General features: G+C 38.0%; 2 protein-coding genes across 2 annotated transcripts; one reads left to right on the forward strand and one right to left on the reverse strand.

The window, feature by feature from the left end:
* Positions 1–200: 200 nt before the first annotated feature.
* LOC133517601 (alsin) lies at positions 201–19,000 on the reverse strand. The gene is made up of 9 exons (XM_061850933.1): positions 15,492–19,000; positions 14,591–14,922; positions 9,940–10,154; positions 8,634–8,967; positions 7,133–7,386; positions 6,562–6,738; positions 5,561–5,739; positions 4,916–5,079; positions 201–4,046 (listed from the first exon to the last, which is right to left on the reverse strand). Exons 1-9 carry the CDS (start codon positions 18,598–18,600, stop codon positions 4,002–4,004), a joined length of 4,809 nt encoding a protein of 1,602 aa, XP_061706917.1. The 5' UTR covers positions 18,601–19,000; the 3' UTR covers positions 201–4,001.
* Positions 18,986–23,131, forward strand: LOC133517612 (eukaryotic translation initiation factor 3 subunit H). Its single transcript, XM_061850956.1, has 6 exons — positions 18,986–19,116; positions 20,263–20,480; positions 21,081–21,240; positions 21,687–21,891; positions 22,383–22,534; positions 22,896–23,131. The coding sequence occupies exons 1-6, from the start codon at positions 19,039–19,041 to the stop codon at positions 23,094–23,096; spliced, it is 1,014 nt and encodes a 337-aa protein (XP_061706940.1). The 5' UTR covers positions 18,986–19,038; the 3' UTR covers positions 23,097–23,131.
* The last annotated feature ends 4,186 nt before the right edge of the window (positions 23,132–27,317 follow it).

A 27,317-nucleotide genomic window follows, 5' to 3' on the forward strand; every position in this document is an offset into this window, starting at 1 on the left:
TGTACTATTCTTAAAAGTGATGTTGTCGAAAAGTTAAATAGGGGTTCCGTTTTTTCCTTACGTAAGTAGTTACGAAGCCCTAGAAGCACTTTTTCTAGTTTACCATTTTGTTATTCTTTTAATATTATTGCGAACTTATAAGGTTTAGATTTCTTCTTCTTCAATAATTGAGTGGGCTGAATAAATTGAAATAAAAAATGTTTTAATTTGCTGCGAACTTTTATTAAATGTTAAATATGTATATGTAGTTACAATTATTTAATTAAAACACTTCAGACACGAAGAGATGTAAATGTATGTTGATATGATACTTAAAGGTACATAGTAATTGCGATCATTTAACAATCGATACATAACTAGGCTATAACAACATCAGCGGCGGCATCATGGTTCCATTTTTATCACTTGTCACTATGCCTGTCACTTTCGCACTTACATACTTGTTAGAACGGGACAGGTATGGTGACAAATGATAAAGAGCCGACCATCTTAGCCCTACTGCTTTTAGGAAACAGTGATAAATTAACGTATGGAAATGTTTAGCGCCTATGTATGTATGGCCGCCTTTACACCTGTAAGTTTTACTTACGTAAGTAAGGACAAAGCTATTTGTTAGAATGAGATAATGATATTCATCTCTCACTCTATAGTATAGCTGTGTCCCTACTTACGTAAGTAAAACTTACAGGTGTAAAGGCGGCCTATATGTCGTCAGGTGACAAGCAAAACTCACTATTTACGAAAAAATAATGAAACAAAAATCAATCTTATTTCTGTAGTAATATGGTTCATTATGGCTATGAACTTGTGGTGGTAACAAGTGAGTTTTGCTTTTCACCTGACGATTTGTTAAAACAATCGTATGGATTCAATTCGGTACACGGCGGGAAGAAGTTGATAACTCGAGATATACAATTGAAGTAATTTGAACTTAAAATAGACTTACATAAGGTTAAAATTTCTTCAATGTTAAATCCAATCCCGCGAGTTATCTAGTTCCCGCCGTGTACTTACGGAATTTGTCTAAGCTTTTCAGTATATTTATAAAAACAAATTACATAGGAGTGGATTTTTCATAATCATAAAGTTTTGTTTAGAACAAAGTTCGGCTAAGTTGAGGTTTTTCCGAGGGGTTACAGTATGGGGTTCTTTAAAAAAGGAGTAAACAGGTTTTTAAAGGGTCGGCAACGCGCATCTGGTGTTGCAGGCATAGGCTACGGTGACTGCTTACCATCAGGCGGGCCGTATGCTTGTTTGTCACCGACGTGATATAAAATAAAGTTCAAACAAGGTATTCGTTTTTTCCTAACTAAACGGAGAAAATTTAAATCATAATGAAAATTAACAACAATTTCAGTTTTGTACTAAACTCTTTGGAATAATTATACTAAGGCTAGTTTATAAAAATAATATGTTATACTTATTGACTTTCTTTTGCGTAACATAACAATTACAGATTAACCCCCTTATTCATAAATGTCTACTAAAGTTGACAAGCCGCTAATAATCGTTTGTCCCTTTCCGACGTATTGGTATGATGGAAAGGGACAAACGATTATTAGCGGTTTGTTAACTTTAGTAGACGTTTTGAATAAGGGGGTAAATATATATATCGTGTCTTTCATGAAGACGCGAGACTCGTAATGCCATGTCATTAAAGGTTAGATTCGACAAATCTGCGCGTCATCGTGGATGACACGAACAATAGTCCATTTGATACAAATATAACAAATTAAACGCTAATTTGAAATAACTTAAAACTTTAAATATTAAAGCTCGATAAAAATGAGACTACTTGTAGCATGAAGGTAACATATTTGAAAAAAAAAACCATAGGAATGTATGTGAATGTTTTTCATGATAAGTATGAGTCATTAAGTCTCATCAAATCAAAAAATCAAAAGTTTGTTCAACATTTACCTACATGAGAGAGCACCGTAAACACAAGTGTTTTCTATGGATAATTTGCCAAAAAAAAAATATGGCTAAGATAAGCGTTCATAAAATATTTTCTTGATATACACTTTTGAAAATAAATTAATCCCAAATCGAAATATAAGTAATTTGGCACGTTTTAACGAATAATATGAAAAGCTAATACTTTTTAAAATTTATATACATTAAGAATCTTTTAATTTTTCACCTCCGCTAATTCATAAAAAAAAAACTAAACAAAATTAGTATGACAAGAAATCCTAGTAGGAACCAAATACTACAAATACAAAACAGCTACTCCTTGATGCGGGTGGAATTTTGCATTTCATCAAAACCAAGTGCAAACACTACACCTCGTACGGTCCATCGTATAAGAAAATGTATTAAAATTCCAATCAAAAACGGGTTAAAATGCATTGAAGTAATTAGTACTATGGGAAGGACAGTGTAAGGCCCACTGTCCTATAACTAGCAGAAATGCTCTAAAAATTCTACTCAAGTCCAATAATTTTTGAATACGTTTGTGTTAACAGAAACACAATTAACTGGCGCGAATTCAAGATATGAAGCACCTGCCATCGCTACCTGTGCCAACAATTTTCTGAATAAAGTTTGATCTAGAGAAATTATTCAGTTCAATAATTTATGGCAGATCCAAAAAAAAAATAACGACACAGCTCACACAGCATAAAATTGGGTGAATTGTTGTTAAGATCAAATTCATATTATAATGGGGTTGGCAACTGTCAAAGGTTTGCATAGATGGCGCCATCATAGCTTGCCCCTGTCTCTAGTTTTGTTCTATGAGATTTGGCTTAAAGTACTGGAATCCAGGTCACAAAATTCCAAAAAAAAAACAAGAATTTGACACAATTCTAGGGATTGACAGGGCAAGCTATGATGGCGCCATCTGTTTAATACTTCGACCGGCCAACCCCATTGCCAGACATTATTTTTGGGGTTCTATAGTCAACTAGTTTCGTCATGTCTGTGTTTGTCCGTCCGCGGCTTTGCTCCGTGATCGTTAGTGCTAGAAAGCTGAAAGGACCTTGGGCAAAATTGGGACATAAACCAAACTCTGTAGTTGAGAGTTATCTTATTTGATAGATCTTTTTTTCCTATTATTTTCTTTATATGGACGCCAAGTTGAAATCCATTGCAGAATTGAGATATTCATATTTTTGTCATCCGCAGTAAATAGTTACATATTGTATGCGGCGGGGCTGTTATTCCACCCGATTTGTGTGCGCAGCGGCAGTTTTCTCAAAGTAACTAGAATAAGCACGGTTTTCGATAATACTTGCTCTGTATAATAAAAATATGAAAATATTCGTGAAAGTAAACTTTGAGGCGTTTTTAAGTTTTTGCAATATTCTATTTTGACGGGTGGGTAGTTACGAAACGTCTACATTGAGTGTGGCCCGACATGCTCTTGGCCGGTTTTTTTTATATAGCTTTTAATCATGAAGACATTGGCTTAGCTCAGAAAGGATCTTAGGAAACTATACAGCTGAAAATGAGATATTTTTTCAAGGTAAATGTTACACCAGACAACATACACCTATGCTATATCTATGCAACATCGGTTATACATCTGAACATTAACGAGTTACACTAAGCAAATTATTGCTGACAAAGCAACCTTTTGAACGCCACATACCTAAGACTCGACAGAGGAATTTGAACTGTATGTTAATGTAGTTAGGTCTTTTTTAGTTGTGTAATAGATTAGTGGCGGTCTAAAGGTAAAATTAATAACGCACCATATAGTATTGCGAGATTAGAACAGAGCCAAAAACGTAGAAAAGTATTGTAAATAATTGACTGTACTGTCCTTGTTATAGTCGACGATTTTGAAAAAGTATGAATATATAATAATTGAATAGGCAACTTGTTAGGAAAAACGTGGGACATATGTTGGTCTTTAAATAAATAGAAAAATTGTTTCGATTATAATTAGGCCACTAGGGTATAAAATTCTGATGAACATTGAACACATTACTTGTCTACGTTTTTGGTAACAATAGTTCGTTTTCAATTTCCGAAGTTCCGAGTCTTGAATATCGTTAGTTTATGGACATCTTCTCTTGTAGTATTTGGAAGTAGCAGGCCTGAAAAAAAAAACAATACCGAAATTCTGTATTCTGTGATTAATAAGAGGCGTGGAGTCACTTACGCGAACGTGAGGACCTAATTCAGTGGCAGTCCTAGTCCGTTTTTTCAACTATGAAATACCTAGATTCTGACCAAGCTACGTTGGCAGCGATTTTGATAGCCTAGTCTGCGAGGCTCAGAATCCAGTTAAATTTCCACACCGTTATCAAGTACTTGGCGCAAAACCTTTTAATTTAGGGTTCGTTTGTAAAACCGTTCTTTTTAAACTGGTTTTTAGGAGAATATTTCCATAGTTTTGGTCAAATTAAAACCGGTTTAGAACAATAAAAACTTTTTTCCTATGTCGGTGTCTTTGTTTACGCGACACCATTAGGCTGGCCGGCCGTCTTGGCGCTCGTCGAATAAACCGGTTTATTTAGGTTACAAAAAAGTTCTTAAAACGTTCACGTTCTTATCAAACCGAAATAAACCTGTATTTACCGCTATTTTTAAAACCGGTTCCAAGCGTTCTGTCAGCCTGTGCGAGTGTTAAGTAAAAGTCATAATTTTATAGATGTTTGACGTTTAAAATAACACTAGCACTGTCTGGGCTGTCAAAATAGCTGCCAACTTAACTAGGTCTGATTCTACTACTACATAATGTTCTATGCAAGAAGCAAATGAGTGATCCATTAATATTTCCTACGGGCATTATAAAATTACTGACTACGTATAATATTAGGAATTCTTTGCTCAACCACGATGGCACAAGAGAGCCTACCGAGACAATAATACGAAAATCTAAATATTGTTATTTGCCTTTATATCACTCGAATATGCAAGTACACATGTATATAAATGAACTGGTGGAAAGTTTGAAGCTCACCTTCAAGGTGGTGAACATGAGGCCCAGCTCGCCGTTCTGCACGGCGGGCTCCAGGAAGTCCTCCACGAAGTGGATCTCCGAGCCCAGCTGCAGGATGCGCGCGCGCACCACCACGAAGTGGAACACGGGGAACAGCTCGTCCATGCTCCACAGGTAGTTTTGGCCTAGAAACATCAATATTGTAATATACTATCTTGATATAAATCACGCATACGACTACTATTGTAAAAAAAATATATTAAAGGTACGTTTTAGACCTATCATCGTGTTTTTTTTTTCTATCGAGCGAAAGTCACGAAATCAGTACCCCTACGTACGTCACGTTACGCCATCGAATAAATTTACACTAGGGGTACTGGTTTCAAACCCTGAGCTCCATGGTTGAGAACATGGTCTTCAGCTTCTGCAGCGTCTCCGCCGCCTCCTGGAATAGCTGATTCTTGAAGCCTTTATCAATACCTATCAATAAACAGGTAACTCACCCAGCTCCTGCTGCACGGCGACCGTCATCGTCTGGAACGTCTCCTTGATGACCCTGAGCTCCATGGTTGAGAACGTGGTCTTCAGCTTCTACAGCGTCTCTGCCGCCCCCTAGAATAGCTGATTCTTGAAGCCTTTACACCTATCAATAAGCAGGTAACTCACCCAGCTCCTGCTGCACGGCGACCGTCATCGTCTGGAACGTCTCTTTGATAACCCGGAGCTTTTCCATGGGGGAGAACGTGGTCTTCAGTTTTTGTAGCGTCTCCACCGCCTCTTGAAATAATTGTTCTTTGTGCGGCGAGCCGGGAGGCGAGCGGTTTGTGTAGCCGTTGAAGAATTTCCTGCAAATCAAATAAAATTGTTTTTTTTTTCTTAACCTGATAAAAAGGCAGGCATGAGCAAGAGGTACGTTAAAAAAAATCGTGCGGCGTCATATATTTTGTAGTGACTGCAATGTCAAGCGTCAACTTTTACCAGAGTTACAGCATTATGTATGAAGTCCAACATCGCCATCTACATTAGTGGTAAAATTCAAAGCAGGTTTTTTTTTAACTCTCCGTTCTCCATTCGTTCACCGTGGGTTGCGTAAGGGTGAACCCTTCCGTCGTCGTTACTCGGCCACTGATTCGCACTAAACGCTAAGCTTTATCATGCGAACGGCTAAAGAGTGGAATTCACTTCCTGCAAATCTACTCCCAGTCCACTATTAACTTGGATCTTTTTAAATCGAGAGGGAATAAACATCTTTCAGGTAAGCATGTTCCATTCTAGACTGCATCGGCACTTTTCATCAGGTGAGATTGTGTTTAAATACTTACCTTTTTCCAATAAAAAAAGACTACATATCTAATAGGTAAAATCAATCTGAAAAGATAATAGTTCAAAGTACCCAGAATTCCCACTGTCTTAACGAAACCGATGCTTGAAAGGTCACGCACGAATCATGTTGTCCCTCCACTCTGATCTCTCATCTGATCAATGCCAAGAAACGGCATAAGCGTTGGGTCGGGCTGCCGGTTCTATTTGACCAATCGTCGCCAGTACAAGTCGTGTTCCCGTTTGTTGTAGCGTGTATAAGACGAACAGAGCCGGGTGCACGCGCGGTAGAAGGGTGGGTTGGAGGGGTGTAGCACGAACAACATTATATCACTAATGTTACTCACTGGTCGATGCCTAGGAAAGGCATGAGCGTGGGGTCGGGCTGCTTGTTCCATTTGACCAGTCGCCGCCAGTACAGGTCGTCTTCCCGTTTGTTATGTAGCGCGTATAACACGAACAGAGCCGGGTGCACGCGCGGCAGTAGGGTGGGTTGGAGGAGGGATGCCGCTGACACTACCTCGCTGGAATAAATATTAAAGAAAAACATATACATGTGATACATGTCAAAATCATAAAACGAAGTAACAATATTGTGAGATATAAAAAGGAAAACGTAGAAAATGCCGATTATAGAAAATATAATCCTAAAGATAACCCTGTTGAACGGTCATCCTAAGCCTATAATTATTGAAACCATTATTAACTAAGGTACCCTTTTTCAATTTGGTTTCTGAGTCCATAGTTTAATAACTTTTCTATATTTTGCGCGTAGATATTATAATAAATAGTTAATCAAAAGGCCATCTTAAGGTTCTGTAACCCAATTTATTAAAAGGTATTAAAGGATTCTACATATATACCAAATATAGAATACATTATAAGGTATCCAATTCATTCAAGGCAATTATCACTCACCCATCAATAGGGTTATCACTTTCCGAATCCACTTCCTGGTCCTTACTCCTAAGCACAACCTCAGCGCCCTCCAGCGGCAATGCGGGAAACAACAGCCTTACAACTTGGTACAGTCTATCTGTGATACTCTTTAGCTCTTTGACCGCGTGACTTAGCAGTAACGGGTGTACGCGGACCCCTCCATAGGTGGTGTTGAAAGCGTTGGTTAGGCTAAGAACTAGTTGGCCGAGGGGGTGATGTGAGGATTCACAGGCCTGAAAAAAAGTTAAATTAGTACTTATGATGTAGTGCATTGTTGCTTCTCATTGCGATTTGGGATTTCGGTTCCTCTATTTAGATACGAGGGAGGATTGATAAGCTGATAAGTCTGGTAAAAAAATGGGTTGGATTAATTTTATAATTTTATTTATTTGTAGTGGCTGCAGTTCAATCTTCTCTGAATATATATTTTCAGCCGGTCTGAACGCTTCTTTTCTTACAAACATTGAAAAAAGCGAGTTTAGAGTTGACTAATATTACGGCGAATCTGCTCCGTCGATTAAAATGATTTATAAGTGGTTTACGGTTTTCGATGTGGTCGTCCGGTGGACGCCCAGTTAAAGTCACTACATCGACGATGGAGAGTTGGAAACGAAAATCCATGACATGGTATTATATAATCGAAGAGTCAAAGTTCGTGAGATATCTGAAACTGCAGGCATTTCAGATGAATGGGTAGGGTACTAACGCAGTGGTTTTGGCGAAATTGAACGAGTTGCGATCCGAAGTAGTTCTACACCCGCCGTATTCACCAGAATAGCCCCCTCTGGCCCTCTGCGATAATTTCCTGTTTCAAAACCTAAAAATGGCTAAACGGAAAAGATTTCGTAATACAAATAAAGAAATTATAGAAGCAACGAACGGATATTTTGAAGGGTTTGAGAACACGTACTATACAGAGGGGATAGAAAACTTAGAATAACGGTAGTAAGTGCATTGAGCTTGAAGGAGACTTAGGAGACTATGTCGAAATATAAAAACTTTCCTACTTTGAACAAAACGACTTTCCTCGATTAATTTTCACCACACTTATCAGTCCACCCACGTACTCTAGTACTGTTACGGTAGATGTCGCTAGGGTACACCTTAAGGTCCTCAGCACACGGCGCGTAAGCATAAGAGACGCGTAAGCGTATTGTAATACGCGCGTAGAACGAGAGCTCTACGAGAACGTACAAAGTTCAAAGAAGTCCGCATACGAAGCATCGTCGTAGTGTAGCGTATGAGGTTTCTGTCGTCATTACGACAGGCGTAGCCATAAGAAATCTTCATATGACGAAAAAGTAAGATCGTCAATACATCTGCCGAAGACAGCTGACGCCAGTGACGCCATGATTTCAACGAATAGGATTTCACTTATGCCAAATGTGACCAAGTGTGACAAGGAGGGGGGACGGGGCAAAAAACCTCGAGATTCGTGTGACGTCATTAATGGATGACCCCTAATACCTATAATACTTACGTTATGTAGATACTGCTTTATCTCCTTAAAATCATCCAAATCCAACTTCTTCTGTCCAAACTGAGGTATCACTTCCAAACAGTCCACCGACTTTTCAGCTTTCTGTTTAGGCTTTTTCATAGACATCCTATTATGTTTTTCTTTGTGCGAACAGGATATAGCCACAGCTACATTCTGCCAGATCTTTTTATTGTCTATGCCGTTGGCAGTTCCATTTCCGAAATGGTTTCCGGTCGGGGTGAGGAGGGTTTCCGAGACGCCGAGACAGTTGAAGCATTGGTGGAACAGTGCGTTCCATTTTTGGTTTGGTGCAACGCAGAGTTTCCCAAAGGAACTGTAGGAAAGCAGGTTTTACATTTAGTTACTATATGTATAGTCTGGGCAAGGTCACGGATAAAAGAATGAAGGTTCAACCTTCTGCAGCAAACATTTTGGAATTTCGCAAATTTTTATATTTAGAGCATAATTTTCGGTGAAATATGATCTAGTCTCGTTTCGAGTAAAAAGATCTAGCCTGATACGTAAATAAAGGTACTAAATAATTACTTACATATTTCATAAGCTAAAATAATTCAAATGTAGGGCAAATACATAAGTATCTTTACAAACATACACAGATAGCGTACGTACAAAGAAACATGAAGCGTGTTTAATAACATCTATAAAATTTAGACAGGATGTCCTGTGCAAAACAGTAACAATGAGCAAGACCAATGCGTGTAGACTTACTTCCTGAGAATCATTACAAAAACCCGTCAAACAGCTTACGTATAGCTGGCCTTTATTTCACTGACAGCTAATTTTTTACTAACGCAGAGTCACGCTTATAAAGTGTATATCTTACAAAGTGAATCACGAATTTATAGTTATTAGATGATCGAACAGATAATTCGATTAATTCATCGAGCAGCGAATCAGCAGTATCAGAGCATGATGTTGATGAATTGACACAAAAACATTACCGTATAAATCTTTTCGGGTCAGAAGTGTAGGGTTAGAGCCGGCGTAGCTTTATTTGAAGTTAATAAGCGCATTTTAAGACAATAGTTCGTGTCATCCACGATGACGGGCAGGTTTATCAAATCTAATCATTAATATTGTGACAATACGAGTCAAGGTATGCGTCTTCGTGAATGACACGATCTTTACTACTTACTGGATCTTTACTGAAAATATTGAAAAGTTTGTGATGTCCCCAACCTGCGCTGATGATTACAAACACACGTATAGCTTCGAAAAGCAAAAGTTTCTAACTTTTTTTACCGTAAAAACATTAAAATAAAGTCGACAATTGTATGAAACTCACTTTGGTTTAGGGTTCGCCGGCAGCACAGGATTCGAAACATTTAAGTGCATAGTCGCATTGCTGATCTTAACGCCTTCGGTCCAAGCTCCGTGCAGAGCACCCTCAATCTTATCTCCACTAGAGAAGGTCAGAATTCCCTTGCCGGAGAAGACACCGGCTGAGCGAAACTCGCCCTCGTAGTGGGTTCCGTCTTCAAATACCATTACACCGTGGCCCTGAAAAAAAAGGTTTCATTTACTCTCAAAAACTAGCGCTTCTAAATATCAAATTTGGACCGAATTTTTGATTTCTAATTTTTAGGGTTCGGTAGAAAACTAGAAACTCTTATAGTTTCGCCATGTCCGTCTGTCCGAGGCTTTGCTCCGAGATCGTTAGTGCTAAAAAACTGCAATTTGGTATAAATACACAATTTTTGAATTTAATCATAGCCATCAAATGGTAAAATAAAAACTACAAACTAGGGTAAGTACCTCCCCTACATTTTTTACCACATTTTTGATAAAGTGAAATTTGAACCATTGATCCGTGTGCCCATGTCCAAAAAATAAGAAATAAATCGTAAATGTCAAGCTTAGTAAATACTTTCAATTAAACCTATAGCGAACATGATCGTTTAACCCTTTATTGCCAAGGCATTAGGCGCGTGTTCAGATATTTGTGACCACATCGGCCGCTCCGATATATCTGATGGCGACTTGGCGACTGTACAAAGCGCCGCGAAGGTACTCTCTTTTGCTGACTGTACACGATGCTTACTAATATCCTCCGTTCAAGGCAGCGTTATTGTGACGGACGGATAAATACGATACCGTACACTGAGCATGGTCCGACATGCTCTTGGCCGGTTTTTTTACTGTATGCTATCTATCACGTAACGAGCAGTGGGCAACAGAGGGAGCTTTTATGCCTAAGTACATGATATCGCGACGGTGAGAGTTGAGGGGTTAAGAATGTTAAGATACTAACGTAAGATACGTTAGTATCTTAGTATCTTCTGTACGTAGGATACGTACAGAAGGTTTATGTGTTATCATTGTGTTTAAAATACAGGGGGGTCTAGATAAGATGCCAATTGTACATCGACAAACGACGATCGAAAAGTAAAAATGTATTGGAATGGCAGGTGCAATGAAAAGTCACGTGATAATTTTCAGATTCTGACTTGGCTAGGCCATCTATGCTAAGTCTACAGCCACAATTGAGTAGCAAATAATATGTATATCTATTATGTATCCTGTTGTAACATTATGTAGGTATAACATCCTTATGTAGACTATTTCTTTTTATATACCCAAGACATTATAATATTAAATATTAAATTGATACGAACGCTAATTGCATTTACATCAGATTGTAGTTCAGAAAACCCATTAGCAGTTCTGGTAAAATTACATCTTTCTTACACAATATTATTTAAACAATGCTACATTATTATATTTATTATCCAACTTAATGGATGAGCTATTATATTATTATCTAATCGGTTTCTAAGAACTTCTTATGTTTTTGTTGTCCTTTAGGTACTTTCGTATCCAAAAAAAATTATTTGACCATTCACATGTGACCATGACCACTGACCAAAATGGTGTATCTTTCAAATAAAAGCTCAATTGAGAAACGAAAACAGTATATTCGCGCTGTCACACATGTACAGTCAAGGTATTAAACATCGAAATGGACAAAGTGCCAAAAATATGTATACACGACCTTATTGCCTATACATTAAAGTAGTGTGTACATATTTTTGGCACTTTGTCCGTGTCAATATTTAATACTTTGACTCAAAAGTAGCGCGTATCAGGCCATACGTAAAATGTATGTACAGTCAGCGTCAAATACTTTGTAGCAGTCAAAGTGGCCAAATAGTTCGGTACACCATACTAAATATATGGTGTACCGAACTATTTGGCTACTTTGGTTGCTACAAAGTATTTGACGCTGACTGTACCATTCTCTAATAGGATAACAAAAATAGATATGTCACCACATGTATAACAATAATTAAACTGTTGGCACAGTGGTTGTTATCAGCCACTGGGTAGAAAGCGGCGTACACCTCTCGACACCCCTGAGCCGCTCACACCGGTGTTGCTCCTGGTCGTCTACACGACGGCAGTTTCAGGGCTCTATCTAGTGGGTGACAAGGCCGACAAGTCACCGCCTGCCTCGATCGATAACTATTGAAAACATTGTCATTCTAACTTTTGAACCATACGTCAAAAAAATATGAAAAAAATCGTAGAAGTAGAGCTTACGAAAGACATTAAATGAAAACTATAGCGGACATGATCAGTTCAGCTGTTTTTGAGCTATCGCAAAAAGTTTCCCCTTCATAGTAAAAAGACGTACGAGTACTATCCACAGTTCAGTTCATCCCTTGGTTAATAATGTACTATACTTTAAGCTCCAGTTTAGCTTATTGTGACGGAAGAGTAACTACGGTACCCTACTCTGAGCATGGCCCGATATGCTCTTGGCCGATTTTCTAAGAATTAAATTAGACGCGGATCTGGGCTGGATAGCATTCGGGTTGTTAATCGATGATTTGGCTTGATTTGCTTTGCCTTGTACTCAGAACATAAACAATAGAGAAACAAACCCCAACACCGATTATCTTAAATTGGATTATCTAAAACGTCTGTAATGATTTCGACCTAGCCACAATATAGAGGCGAGAAATCGATATGTCTGAGAACGCCGTTCGACCGTCTGTAGTTCAAATTTCAAACATGAAAGCTGTGAGTTCGGGGGTTAACCCTTTAAACGCCACGCCTATCGTGCGCGGCGCGTCATCGCGTGACCATTGTCGAAATGCACGAAGGTTGGTATTGGGATGTAAGGTCCGACCGAGATCTCGGTCTCGGTCTCGGTCTCGGCATTCTCGGCCAAAAATCGGGCCGGGATCTCGGTCTCGGCTCTCGGCCAAAATGGGCCGAGATTCTTGCCGAGACCGAGGCTAGGCAATAAGTTATCATTGGTGGATTTGAATTTACCGCGCACGAGCGCCCGTTTCTAAGCCACCAGTTGGTTGCATCGCACGCGTGGTGTGACGTTTTTTGTGATTTTGATTGGTTTCGTACCCACATTTTAAGCCAATTACTTAACAAATGTTGGGTTGGGATCGGATAGGTTCGGTTGCAAGTAATGACTTGTTCTTTGGTTATTTTGATACTGGGTATTTTGATACTTAATATATTTTTATTTGCGGGAAAAGGTAAAGCTGCGGTAACTACAAAACAATACCTGAGGCGGATTACTGTTGTGGAATATTGGACATAATTTTATGCTAACTTTGCGGATGCTTCTATGCAATTTTGACGTAAATCGCGGTGTGGTTGTTGAGACATAGGTTGATTTTCATTTAATGTGGCTTAGCTTAGTAGCAAGTCACTAACTGACCAGTTAAACGACGAGCATTGTCACAATTTAACGGACCATAACGCTGAAAAAATATGTTTTTTGGGTTACAATATATATCTATAATTATGATTATTGTACCTCTTTTTTGTGCACATCCGTACTAGAAAAACCGGCCAAGTGCATGTCGGGCAACGCATAATGGAGGATTCCGTACCTTCATAAAATACAAAAAGCCAGACAAGTAAAAGAGAGAATGTTCGTGGCACTTGCTTCGTTTTAATAAGAAGATATTCAAAATAATTTTCCTGAAAAAGTATTTATTACAGCTTAATTATTTAACTTACTAAGACGCGACTTACATTATATAATACACCTTCGTTCCATATATCGTTATAAAATATATCGTATAGTTTTCGAGTAAAATGGTTGTGACATACGGACAGACGCAGACAGACGGCAATGGCGAAACTATAACGGTTTTTGCCATTTTGGCTACGGAACCCTAAAATACCATTTAATAGCGCTACGAATTGATCATGATAACTTTTTCTGATAAATCGTCGAATTTCGACTATTAAAACATTTTGACTGCAAAAATCGTTTTTTTTCTTGTATTTTATAAATTCTCGGTCTCGGTCTCGGTCTCGGCCGAGAATCCCATTGAATCTCGGTCTCGGTCTCGTTCTCGGCCGAGACAGAAAAAGCATTCTCGGTCGGACCTTATTGGGATGTAGCCGCGCGAATTAGTTAACGTCTTTGGGGGTCAAAGAGAAGGAAGCTGGAGGATTCGCTGAGGCAGGGTGGGCGCAAGCGGGGATTTGCTTCCACGGTATTTGTGTGTGAAGTATAAAGATTAGTTAACTGATTCTAGCCTAGCGTTCTGAAAGGAGTCACCGCCAGACGATTATGTCATATCAAAAACTAGGATTACATGGGTAGTTAGGTACCATTTATACATTTTAAATTGCGTTCGAAGGAGATAAGAATTTAGTCGAACATTAACATTTTAGGCCCTGAAAAGGTTGGAAGTAGCAACAAACGGAAATATAACGAATTCGTGACGTAAACTATAAAGAATGTACAGTTTGGCTTCTACGTATTTTCATTTCCGCGCATGGATGAATAATAATTTAAAATTATCTTTAAGTATTTATCGTTAAAAACCCAACATTATCATACTTTAAATTGAAAGTCAAACACGGCCTCGTGCCGCACATAAAGATTCCAGATAAAGAATGAGCAAATAAGAGAAATAAAATGCGCAAACTTAACCAACCAAGCGAGGTCTTACCGTTAAAACATCTTGCATAAACAATCCTTCATAATAAATTCCGTCCAAGGTCACAATTAGGCCGCAACCATGTTTCTTATTGTCGCTCCAACTGCCCAAATACTTCTCTCCCTTCCCGATATCATCCATGACTCCATATCCATGTTTCACGCCATTACTCCACTCCCCAGTGTAAATAGTTGCGTTGGACGATGTGAAATCGCCCTGCTTTTTCACCCCATGCCCGTGGGCTAAGCCATCTTTGAAGTATCCCTCGTAAATGTCCCCATTTATGAATTTTAGGACACCGTAACCGTTCTGGAGGTTGTCTTTCCATTGGCCTTCATAGATTCCTGCAAATTTACAGATATTAAAAACGTTACGTAAACTTTATCATTGCGTGACTCATTCGTAAATAATGAGGGTTTTATTTTGCTTGGATAAGAGGTGTCCGCTAATATTATTAAGTGTTTTAGGTAAACAAGACCAAATACGAAAATAATTAAAATGTTATTTGGGTCAGCGTACCTACCTAAAGCTAGTCTGAATGGTAAGAGTGCGTGTATCTTCTCTACCTGAGTAAGGAAAGTGCGCGAGACAATTGCTATTCCCTCGATTGTCTGTGCCTTTCGATCTGTGTATATTAGAGTAGAGGGTCTAGCTGAATAGGGGGTGTACCTACCTAAGGACTTTTATAGGGTAGAGTAGGATAGGGGCACATAGGTCAGAGTACCATACTGAATGAGTGATGGTCAGTAGGTTCTTGTATTCTTAGGGCAGAGAGGGGGCTTACTCAAAATATATGCAACATGATTTGGGGAAAACAGTGCCAAATAAGTTGCCATGACTTGACACGATATCACTGATTGCTTGAACTTAGTGATCGCGTCTTTAGTAGCAAACTATACCTATTATAACTCACCTATGCCAGGATCTTCCATCTTACCATGGCCGCACAGCGCGTTCAACTGAAACTGCCCTGCATATAGCTTCCCATCCGGCCACTCTATCTTCCCACTGCCATGCAACTTGCCGTCCAGCCACCTACCCTGGTACTTCGCGTCTTTGAAGAACGCACCTTTGCTGGAAAACGTGTGACTAGCAGTTCTGATGGCTGGAGGTTTGAATAAAGATTCTTTGTTCAAAGCTGACTTGATAGAGGAATTAAGAGCGTGAATCCATTCAGTCTTCTCCTGCTCTGAGCTTGTACACACAGACAGCACTTCCTCAGGAGTTGTCAGCTGTATTACGTTGGCTAGCGAGTCAGTGTTCGGAACCGATTCTACCCAAAGTGTTATCAACGGGTGAACATTCACAGTGCTCCCATTTACGTGAATGAACAAGTCATTAAATAACACGAACCAGTGCGACGAAAACCTTCCAGGGTTCACTAAGCTAAGCTGACGGGACTTAGATTCGCGGACTAAACGGCGTTCAGGTGTCCTGTATTGATCTAAACTTTTCCCTACAGTTTCCCAGAAAAGTTTCGTCCCATCTGCCTCTTTTCGTTTCTTCTCTTGCTCTTCTATTAACAAGTCCATTGAGGATAGGACTTTTTTAAACCGGTTGTCTATATTGCTCATGTCATCTAGATCTATGTCGTGTTTGGTGTTTGCTTTATTTCGCAACAAAGATTGAATAATGCATCTATATGAGCTCAATCTAGTTAGGGGTTGCACAAAAGCGAGTCCTACTATGGCTTCAAGCGTTTTCTTATTATTCTTCTGTTTGTTCGATGGCAATTGATCACTAAATAAATTGTATATACTTGATGGGACATCAATAACATTGTTGATTTGAGCAAACCCACCAATAACAATCAAATTGCTTATTGCTAAATAATACTTTCTGTACAAATAAATATATTCTTCTAAATTTTTGATTAAAGAAATATCACATTCGTTTATATGCTTCTCTGCATACTGCCACATGGATAGCACATTTAGGGCATTAATATTTAATATGTCACTGTAGATATCACAAACGGTTTCATACACATTGGAATGTAGGATGATAGCTTTACTTTTCTTCAGAAAGGGCTTAACTAGAGAATGATATATCAAGAGCATTTCTTCTAAATATTTTTGAGCAATGGAGAGATCTCCAAATTCAAGGCTGGGCTGCAACCTATTGCACTCCTCATATGTTTGTATTGAACAGTATGTTATGTTGCCAGAGGATAATATTAGTGAATGGTAGCACATATTTTGGGGTTTATTTAAACATTTTTGTGGTTTATTTAGCTTCACAAGTTCTACATCTCCATTTTCTGTGACATCATTCTCTTCTACAGGCATTTTGTATAAATTTTCTATAGTTTTTGTATAACCATCTGTATGCTTACCCATGTATAAAATGTGTCTGTTGTGTGTATAGGCTAGTGTATGGTGATCTGTTGCCATCATGTCCCTAATTCTGTCACCACCAGAGATTTCAGTGAACTGTTTAGGACCACTCTTGTCTTCTCTATCATCAAAACTGACTTGATGAAAGTGATTGTAGCCCCACATGAAAAGTCTGCCATCTAATGTCAAAGCTGCACAGTGCCATTTGCCACAAGATACTTTCTGAAGTCCAAAACCAGATAGGGTCATGACAACCATTGGCTTCAGTCTTTTGACTGTGTCTCCAACTCCAAGCTGCCCATGAGATATGTCTCCCCAAGTCCACAGTTCAGTTGCTAGGATATTCCTACCTAATTTGGACATGTTCTTTATGTTTTCACTTTTCCTCACAACTTCAAACTCTTTCTCACTACTGATTGTGCTTGTGGAGAACTGGAGATCTTCTAGATGGCAATCAGATGTGCAACTGTACATGAGGGAGTTTATTTCCTCATGTTGCAATCGCATTTGGAGTTCCACAGCTTCATTGTTATCGCTGCTGCCACTCACATGCCTTGACAGTGTTACCACTTTATCCCCTACTGTTTTGACACCTTCATAAACAAAATTTGTTAGATTGGAGACATTTTCTTTTATAATTCTTGTGGGTTTTTCCGTGTATTCAACTAGATAGTCCTCACCTGCTGAAACCCATGATAACTGTTTACTTAGAAATTGCTTGGCTGCATCTGTGTTTATAAAAATATTGTTAACCTTTTCTTTACTTTCTTCTGTGACCTCATTGTCTAATTCAGTTTCAACCTCACTGCTCTTATTTTCATCTTCCATTTGTTCTGGCTTTAATTTATCAGGGGCTTTTTGATGTGAATTTGTTTTAGCTATTTTCGATTCTTCAGATGAGGGACTAGAGTCTTCTGTAAAACTATGAGCATCTATGTGAACATCAGTTTGTGGGGCTGTGGTGCTGCTCGAGTCTTCACTGGACTTATTGAGCTGCACTCCAAGGGGGCAGGTTTCAGACAGAGATGGCACTGATGCTGGGGATGCCAAACCTATTGATGTCTGACATTGTGAGCAATTTGATGCAAACACTTCCTCATCATCATTGTCACTATCCGTGTCACAGTTATCAGATTGACGAACATTTTTCCTAGCTATTACGGCCGCGAAATCATCACCTATAGAAGCACTGTACACTGTCCTACCATCAAAAAATGGCACTTTCTTTATGCTAGTGGACTCCAAACCAATTTGGGGCATAACACCAGAGCCCCATAGCTGCCCCTCACTACTGATGAACAGCTGTCCAAAGTCACTAGTCACTACATTACGAAACTTCACTTTTAAACTGGAACTTTTGAAACCATGGGGACAACATTTGGCATCCTCCCGGACAACAATTTCTTCTTTATTTTCAAACTGAGAATTAGTCTTGTACAACCTCCCGTGCACGTCGATAATGTAAAGGGTGTCATTGTGGTGTGATATGTCTATTGCTGATATACCGCTGACTTTGCTAAAGTTTAAACAATCGTCTTCAATGCTACTATGATAAAGGCCATGGTCATTGCCAAGAACGATCACTTCCAGACCTAGAGAACACAGTTTCACGATTTTTTCAGGAACCTGGTTAGATTCGGAAAACGTACAAGCTTTTATCCCCTTCCAAAACTTATGTTGACTCATAATTTCCTTTCTTTCATTAAATACATGTAGACGAGATTTTTAAAACATTCTGTATTACGATTTCACAAAACAAATATGAATATTTAAAACTTCCACTTCTTATTCTATTTATTAGGTCAAAGAACACATTATAATTGCAATTAATTATACTTTTCAAGGGAATAACAACATTATTGTGACTTGATTTATTTATCATTTGATGGGATGATTGGTGGGGGTTTGTCTTGATTTGACATTTGAGACAATACAGCTAGCACACATGACATAAAATCGATTAATATCCAGTGAAAACGTTGGTTAGTAAATAACATAGTAAACAATAGCTCAAATAGCACGAGCGAATGAATGGTGTTGCCATATGCAAAAGAATGAATGAAACGTGACAGCACAACTATCAAAATTTACTTCGTTCGGTCAGTAAAACCTTTCAAATTAAAAATGGCGAGCCGCGGTGGGTCTGCTAGACGTATTCCTGAAAATGAAGCAGCAATTACGTACGTCCAGTGCGATGGATTGGTAAGTAAACAGAGGCAGTTCATGAAAGGTGTATTGTGGTGAAAATTTCATCATCCAATGCTATTTTTACTATGAAAACTAAAATTGTCGACGCGTCAAAAACTTGGTTGTTTTGTTGTTTCAAATGATAATTGTAGCACTTAGCTAGTGCAAAACTGTTTTAAATAATTGTATTTAATTACATTTATCATCTAATATAACATTTAACTATCATAAGGAACCCATTTAATACATAAGTTTATTGTCGTTGGAGGTTATGTTCCCATCCTGAAAAAAAAACATGACTTGAAATCCATTCTCTGCAACTGTAAACATTGGTGTGAATCAAATTACCAAGAACCTCACATTTCTATATACCTATATGTATATGATGAGCCTTCCCTCATTAACTCTATTTAGTTATGCACACTGCCAAACTGCTGAATTAGAATTAGTCATAGGTCATTTTAGTACAGCTATTATACTATATCAGGCCTAGAGGTTACCGAATTCAGTGATGATCTCAACGCGACTTGATCCCGCTATTTATTTTAGATAATGAGCTATGACATACTTGTTATTTACATAGGTAGATTGGAAGTTAATTGATAAATGTTTATTGTTTTGTGTTTGTTTTGTTTTTACCTAAATGAACATTTGCGATGCATACGCATATAATACACATGAAATAATTATTTTGGACCACTTGTACACTGCAACGAAGATTGTCTTATAGAAAAGTTTTTTTTTTCTTGATGACATGGCTTTAGATTTCATTGGAAATTATAGGCAAGATACTAAATTACAATTATAGTACACAATTGTATTTTATTTCGTAGGGTTTTACGCTTTTATAAGAATTTCCGCAAGTTAATAAAAAAGCTGATTTTCATGATATTTTTTTTACTTCCAATATTGTTTAAGTAAAGGTTACAGTTAATTTTGAAACAATTTCAAGTAATGTAGAAGAATTATATAAAAAGATCCAATATTATTGATCTAAAGTTATAGTTTTACCCTAACTTATATTTTCTTATGTACTGCTGTTATATTGCATGCATGAATAGAAGGCACCTACATGTTCAAAGTGCTGCATATATTGAACAAAAGTACTTTAATAAGGGTTTGTACCGTCCTTTTACCCTTTTGTTTATCTGGCTATTTCAGGCGGTAATGAAAATCCTGAAGCACTGCCATGAAGAATCATGCAGCAACATGGAGGTGGCCCAGGGGGCCCTGCTCGGGCTGGTGGTGGAGAACCGGCTGGAGATCACCAACTGCTTCCCATTCCCCAAGCACGATGACACCATGGATGAGGAGGAGTATCAGCTTGCCATGATGAGGAGGCTGCGGAGGGTCAATGTTGACCATTTCCATGTTGGATGGTGTGTGAATATTTTGTTATACAGTGGATTTCGGATATGACGACAATGAAGGGACCATTGTAATTTCGTAATTTCAGCGTTATATCTGGAAGTTGTTATGGGCAAAGGTTAACAGATAAAGATTACATTAGATACATTTAACTCCAAAACATCCATACGTTTCGAGAAGTGTTCACACTGTTTTCCTACTTAGCTAACATCACCTATTATATGGACTCAAACTGGTGTCTGAAATAAATCATTTTATTTTTTATTTATAAACAAAAGGTCACCACAGTTGCTAACCATCTGTAGATGTAAACGAAAGCATAGAGAAATAAGAAGTAATAGAGTGCTCACTCCATACATCAGTTGTGGTACCAAAATGCTTATTATTTTCGCAGTTGATATCTAGCATCGAGTAGCGGAACTCTCAGTACTGCTACTCGACAATAGATATCGCGGCAAACAAAAAGTCTAATGCTCAACGATGTTCTGCTAATATTATAACCAGAGTAACCGGAACTCTATTTTCAACTCCTACGCTTAATTTCCTTGTGAGCCAGCTTGCTCAATAATGCCCTTTATTATCAGATGCTAACAATTTTATACTGTTTTCAGGTACCAGAGTGCCGACGTGGGCAACTTCCTGAGCCTGTCCCTGCTGGAGTCGCAGTACCACTACCAGACCTCCATCGAGGAGAGTGTGGTGGTCATCTATGACACAAAGAAGTCCGCGCGCGGCTTCCTCACGCTGAAGGCTTATAGGTTAACGCCTCAGGTTGGTGTTTTATCTTTCAAAAGATAGAAGTATAGAAACCTGATACTGGTGCCTAATAAACTCTTTTAATTATTCAAGAATTCTTAGGCCACATTACTGTGCATGTGTTTTAAATGACATGCATATATGCATACTGAGAAAAAAAGAAACAAATCTGAAAAAAGTATCCCTGAAGGTACATCTCTAATAGTACTTTTGAATTTCACCTTTTTTTCTACTGACAATTGGTTTGCCTGTGTGGTCAAATGTTGATCCTCTGGTTGTTGAAGTAACTTATTGCTTAAAGTTTTCGTTTTAAGGTGACTTAGCTTGACACATTTACGATTTAACAATAGATTGTTTTGAAAAACCTTGTTCTGGAAAAGTGAAAAATGTGTTTCTAAAATGATCAAGCAGAAATTTAAATATTTCCCATGCAGCCATCTATTTAACATTACATGTTCCAGGCCATTCAAATGTACAAAGAACAAGACTACACCCCGGAAGCACTCCGCAACTTGAAGATCGGCTATGAGAGCCTGTTCATCGAGGTCCCCATCGTCATCCGCAACTCCCCACTCACGAACATCATGATGTCCGAGCTCTCAGAGATGATCCCAGAGGAGGAAGGCTCTAAGTTCCTGGATCTAGGCACTGCTTCAGTATTGGAAGGTGAGTTTTACGTCAGTTTTTTTTTTCACTTCGTTTTTTTAATAATAGGAATTTACACTAAACACACATTGAAGCAATTAAATCTCCATCCGTTAAAATTGCATTACGTGCAAATTTAATTTTTGGCAAATAGTAGAAGAGGCGTAAAACAAGGAAAAATTGTGCTGCCGAGCTTTGTCAAACCCGCGCAGCATTGGTGGATGACAGTAAACGCTGTAAATGGAAACAATACGTTAGTGCTCACTCAATTATAAAACGTGAACTTTTGGTAATCAGGATATTCAGGATTACTTCATAATATGGACTATATAAATGGACACAAATAATTCATTCGTAAAATGGCCATGCAATTTTGCATTTTGGTGTATAGGGCCGTATAGGGCTATTTCAGTTGTTAAAACTCTAGGCATGAATTTTCTTATACTTTATGAATCTTTGCCTTTAGATATACATTTTTTATCTCTTCTTAAATCCATGATTTGTGATTGCAGGGCAACTCCGCAGCCTAATGGAGCGCGTGGACGAGCTGAACCAAGAAGCCATCAAGTTCAACCGCTACCAACAGCTTGTGGTCCGTCAGCAGCAGGACAAGCACCGCTGGCTGCTCAAGCGGGCCCAGGAGAACGCTGCTCGTGCTGCCAAGGTACCATGATCTCACCCACACATTCCAGGACAACTCAACGTAGATGACGCCATCATAGGTTTCCCTTGTTTCTAGTTTAGGCATAAAGGAATTTAGCATGGGGATCATAATATAAAAAAATAATTTGATTATTCATAAGATTGACAGGGAAATGAGGAAAACATATGTGACCGAAACCGGCAAAATTTCCCACTTTTTCGCTTGCCATAAGGACGCCTTGACACTTTATTCCTATAAAGATACAAGCAAATCTCGTCCTTATGGCAAGCCAAAGCTCAAAGTGGAACGTTTTGCCTGTTTCGGTCACATATTGACGCAATTATTAGAAGTCTACTTGACTAATTTATTAATTTGTGTCAAGGACGAGCCGCCCCTGCCCGAGGAGGACGTGAACAAGCTGTTCAAGCCGCACCCCGTGCCGCTGCGCCTCAACCCCATGATCGTGGCGGGGCAGATCAACACCTACAGCCAGCACATCAGCCAGTTCTGTTCGCAGAGTCTGGCCAAGCTCTACGTCACGCAAGCCCTGCATAACGCGAAGGACACGAAGCAGAACAACTGATTTTGTATTTGGCATTAAAATGTTGAGGTCTCAAATAGTTTTTTTCTCACTAAACGTTCTAAATATACTACCTTTATCAGTACCCCTAGTGTAAATTTATTCGATGGCGTAACGTGACGTACGCGTTTGCGTTAAGTCTCATTTTGTATTGGATTTTAAGTTTCCAAAACGTTCCGCTTGGCGCGCTGTTTCTAAATCCCATACTAAATGAGACTTAACGCAAACGCGTACGTCATGTCACGAAATCGAATAAAGGACAATGGGCACTTTTGTATGGGGAGTGTCCCATGGATGTATACTGTTGAGACATATGTCGTTTTAAAGCTCTTAATCGTAGTATTATTTTAATGTATGGCACCAACCTTGGACCACTTGCAGGGACCGAGCTATATAAAAAAAGAAGTTGCGCATATAAGCAGTTATATTTCCTTATACGCGGGATATAAAAAGTTTTAGCGTATTTTATTCGAAAGAATATAAAAAATGCTTTATGTTTTTTGTATCAACACCAATGATAAAGTATTTAAAGGGACACAATGTACAGTTTAAAAAAATCGTCATTCTAAAAATTACTTGATACACAGCGAAATAAGAGTGTATACAAATGCCATGTATATCATGTGAAAAGTATTTTTATAAGCTATTTTTCGTATAATATAACTGGGGTCAAATCGTTGCAGGGACCAAAATAAAACCATTTAATGAGTTAATTAATTGTAGTTAATTACGCCTTAACTTTTCTACTCAACGCCAGATGTCGCTCTAAAGCAAAATTCTACTTGACGTAAAACATTTATACATAGCGGTAATCTCGTCAGTCTTACTCCATCATTTTAAAAAGTATAGACTAGTTTATGGATTTCTAAAGTTATGTCAAGATGACTCTGAATGTAATATTGTCAACAATAATTGTCAAAACACGCAATTTAAAATATTCAACATTGTAATTACAAAATAGTATATTTCTAATACGCTATAATTTTCTCCAATCGAAAGGCACTCCATTCCATTGATCTCAGAGAGTATGCTCCTTGATGATCTTCACTATTCATGGGGTAGGTAAGATAAAAGTATTATTTTTTCTCGTATAGCTGCTATATAGCGTTCGACTCCATGGAAAATAAAGGCTCCAAATTATATAAAAAATATAGCATATATACAAAGTGCAATTTAGATAGTATTCCAGAAAAAAAATGTGCCAATGTAAATGCTGAAAAGTTTCCTATCGTATTGTCGAACAAATTCATATCTACTTCTGATCTACGCGACCTTAGAAGTTTGGATTGTCCTACCTAATCATTTTACATTTTATTGTTTTCAGAACAAGAATTATTTTACTTCCCACTGTCTATGTAAGGGGACTTAGAGCGGATTCATACTTTACTATACGTGTCGTGTCGAATGATAGTCCCTATGTCAGTTTCTCCAATTCTATTTTGCGTAGGATAAGTTAAAAAAATAATTAAAAATATGTGTTACCGTATTTTTATTCGTGAAATGTTACCTATATTTCTAAGTTAATGATTGTACTATACTTCCAAAAATATGTCTGACAAACATTTTACATGAAAGCCATTTTTCCATGTAAAAATGAACTGTTATTGGGACCATCTTCTGAATTTATGATAATTTATTCATATTTTAATGTACTCGGGTAATATTGCAGACATTATATCAGCACCAAATAAATGCTGTGAACCAGATATAATAATATATTAAGTGGCGAATAACGTTTCCAAATCGCATTTTCTTTTGACATATTTTTCTTTTTTTTTTGCTCTTTTTTTCACGACCGGTTTGGCCTAGTAAGGCGATGATCCTGGGTTTGAATCCCGGTAAGAGCATTTATTTGTGTGTATGGATGTTTTCTATGTATTTAAGTATTTGTATATTATATATTATTATGTCGTTGTATAAGTACCCACAAAACAAGCCTTCTCGGCTTGCCGTGGGACTCAGTCAATTTGTGTAAAAATGTCCCTATAATATTTATTTATTGTTATTATTATTGTATGTCCGGTAACAGAACTCCCCAGGAGCACTCGGGTGTGTAAGGTTGCTACTCCCCAACTTATTATAATTGTTATTACTTTCAGCATTTTTAAGTTGTTCATCGGACACTGAGGCCATTGAAGTTTCAAGCTGGCGGCATCAAAATGGAGTACCTAGGTACTGTTTCAAATAAATGGGTGGTAAGTAAGTACATTTGGTGAAGTGGAACTGCTGATGTTGATCAGAAACGGAACTCTTCCACGCGCGTGATTTGTCTTCTTTGTTAAGTTTGTAGCGAGTAAGTTTCAAGTACCAAGGTTTTTAGGAACCTTTGTGTCAAGGTAAAGGTCTGACGATGGGTTCCATGAGGAAGCGAGGGAACACCTCAAATCTTATAGGCATATAGTCATTTTGGATTTTCATCAATACCTTAAGCTTTTTCATTCCCACTAGTGGCATTTAATGAAGTGGAACTACTGATGTTGACCAAAACGGAACTATTGAACGCGCGAGATTTTTCTTCTTTGTTTTTTTTTATGATATAAGAGGCAAACGAGCAGACGTCACACCTGATGGTAAGCGATTACCGCCGCCCATGGACACCTGCTAAACCATAGGGGTTGTAAGTTTGGTGCTGGCCTTTAAGATTGGAATACGCTGTTTTCTTAAAGTTTTAAATGTCGTATTGGTCCGGAAATACCGCAGGCGACAGATCATTTCATAGTTTAGCTGTATGAGGCAGGTAGTTTCTAGAGAAATGCACAGTTGAGGACTGCCAACCATCTAAGTGGTGAAAATAAAAATGTTGTAGCGTAGAGCGATGACGAAAAGAGGCGGCAAGGATTAATCCGAGCAATTCGATGGAACACTCGCCGTAATAGATTTGTCCTGATAAGTTTGTAGAAAGTAAGGTTGTTAAGAAACATCTGTGTCTAGATCCAGGTCTGATAGATACCTCAAACCTTATAGAAATACATATAGTTTTTTTTGGATTTACATCAATAACTTTGGCCGTTTTATTAAAAAAAAGCTACATTTAATCAAGTGGAACTGCTGATGTGTTCCAGAACGGAACTTTTCAACGCACTCGTTTTGTATTCTTTATTAAGCTTGTAGTGAGTAAGGTTCTTAAGGTGTACTTAATACATCAATGTCCAGTTCTGATGATGGGTTTCATGAAGAATCGAGGGAATTCCTAAAATCTTTTAGGCATACATGTAATAATTTCTGGGATTTTATTCACATATCAAGCATTATTATTAAAAAAGTGTCATTTGACTAAAAGTAACAGCTAATGTTGACCAGAATGGAACTCGCCAACTCGTGCGCGATTTGTTTTATTAGTTAAGTTTGTAGCAAGTAAGTTTTAAGTATTAAGGTTTTTAGGAACATTTGTGTTAAGGTAAAGGTCTGATGATGGGTCCCATGAAGAATCGAGGGAATTTCTTAAATGCTATAGGCATATATGTAGTACTTATTGGATTTTCATCAACATATTATCAACTTTTATTCACAAAAGTGACATTTGATGATGTGGAACTACTGATGTTGACCAGAACGGAACTCCTACGCGTGCAATTTTTCTTCGTTAAGTTTGTAACAAGTAAGGTTCTTAAGAAACATTTTTGTCAAAGTACAGTTCTGATGATGGGTTTCATGAAGAATCGAGGAAATTCCTAAAATCTTATAGGCATACATGTAATAATTTCTGGGATTTTATTTACATATCAAGCATTTTTATTAAAAAATTGTCATTTGACTAAGTGTAACAGCTGATGTTGACCAGAATGGAACTCACCAACTCGCGCGCGATTTGTTTTATTAGTTAAGTTTGTAGCAAGTAAGTTTTAAGTACTAAGGTTTTTAGGAACATTCGTGTCAAGGTAAAGGTCTGATGATGGGTCCCATGAAGAATCGAGGGAATTTCTTAAAAGTTATAGGTATATATATAGTACTTATTGGATTTTCATCAACATATTATCAAGTTTTATTCACAAAAGTGACATTTGATGATGTGGAACTACTGATGTTGACCAAAACGGAACTCCAACGCGCGCAATTTTTCTTCGTTGTTAAGTTTGTAGCGAGTAAGGTTCTCAAGAAACATTTTTGTCGAAGTACAGTTCTGATGATGTGTTTCATGAGAAAGCGACGGAACTCCTCATTCTCCTCAATTTTTATAGGTATATAGTAATTTTGGATTTTCATCAATATCTTTAGCTTTTTTTA

The sequence above is a fragment of the Cydia pomonella genome, chromosome 5, assembly GCF_033807575.1.
Source record: "Cydia pomonella isolate Wapato2018A chromosome 5, ilCydPomo1, whole genome shotgun sequence".
Classification (NCBI taxonomy): Eukaryota; Metazoa; Arthropoda; class Insecta; order Lepidoptera; family Tortricidae; genus Cydia; species Cydia pomonella.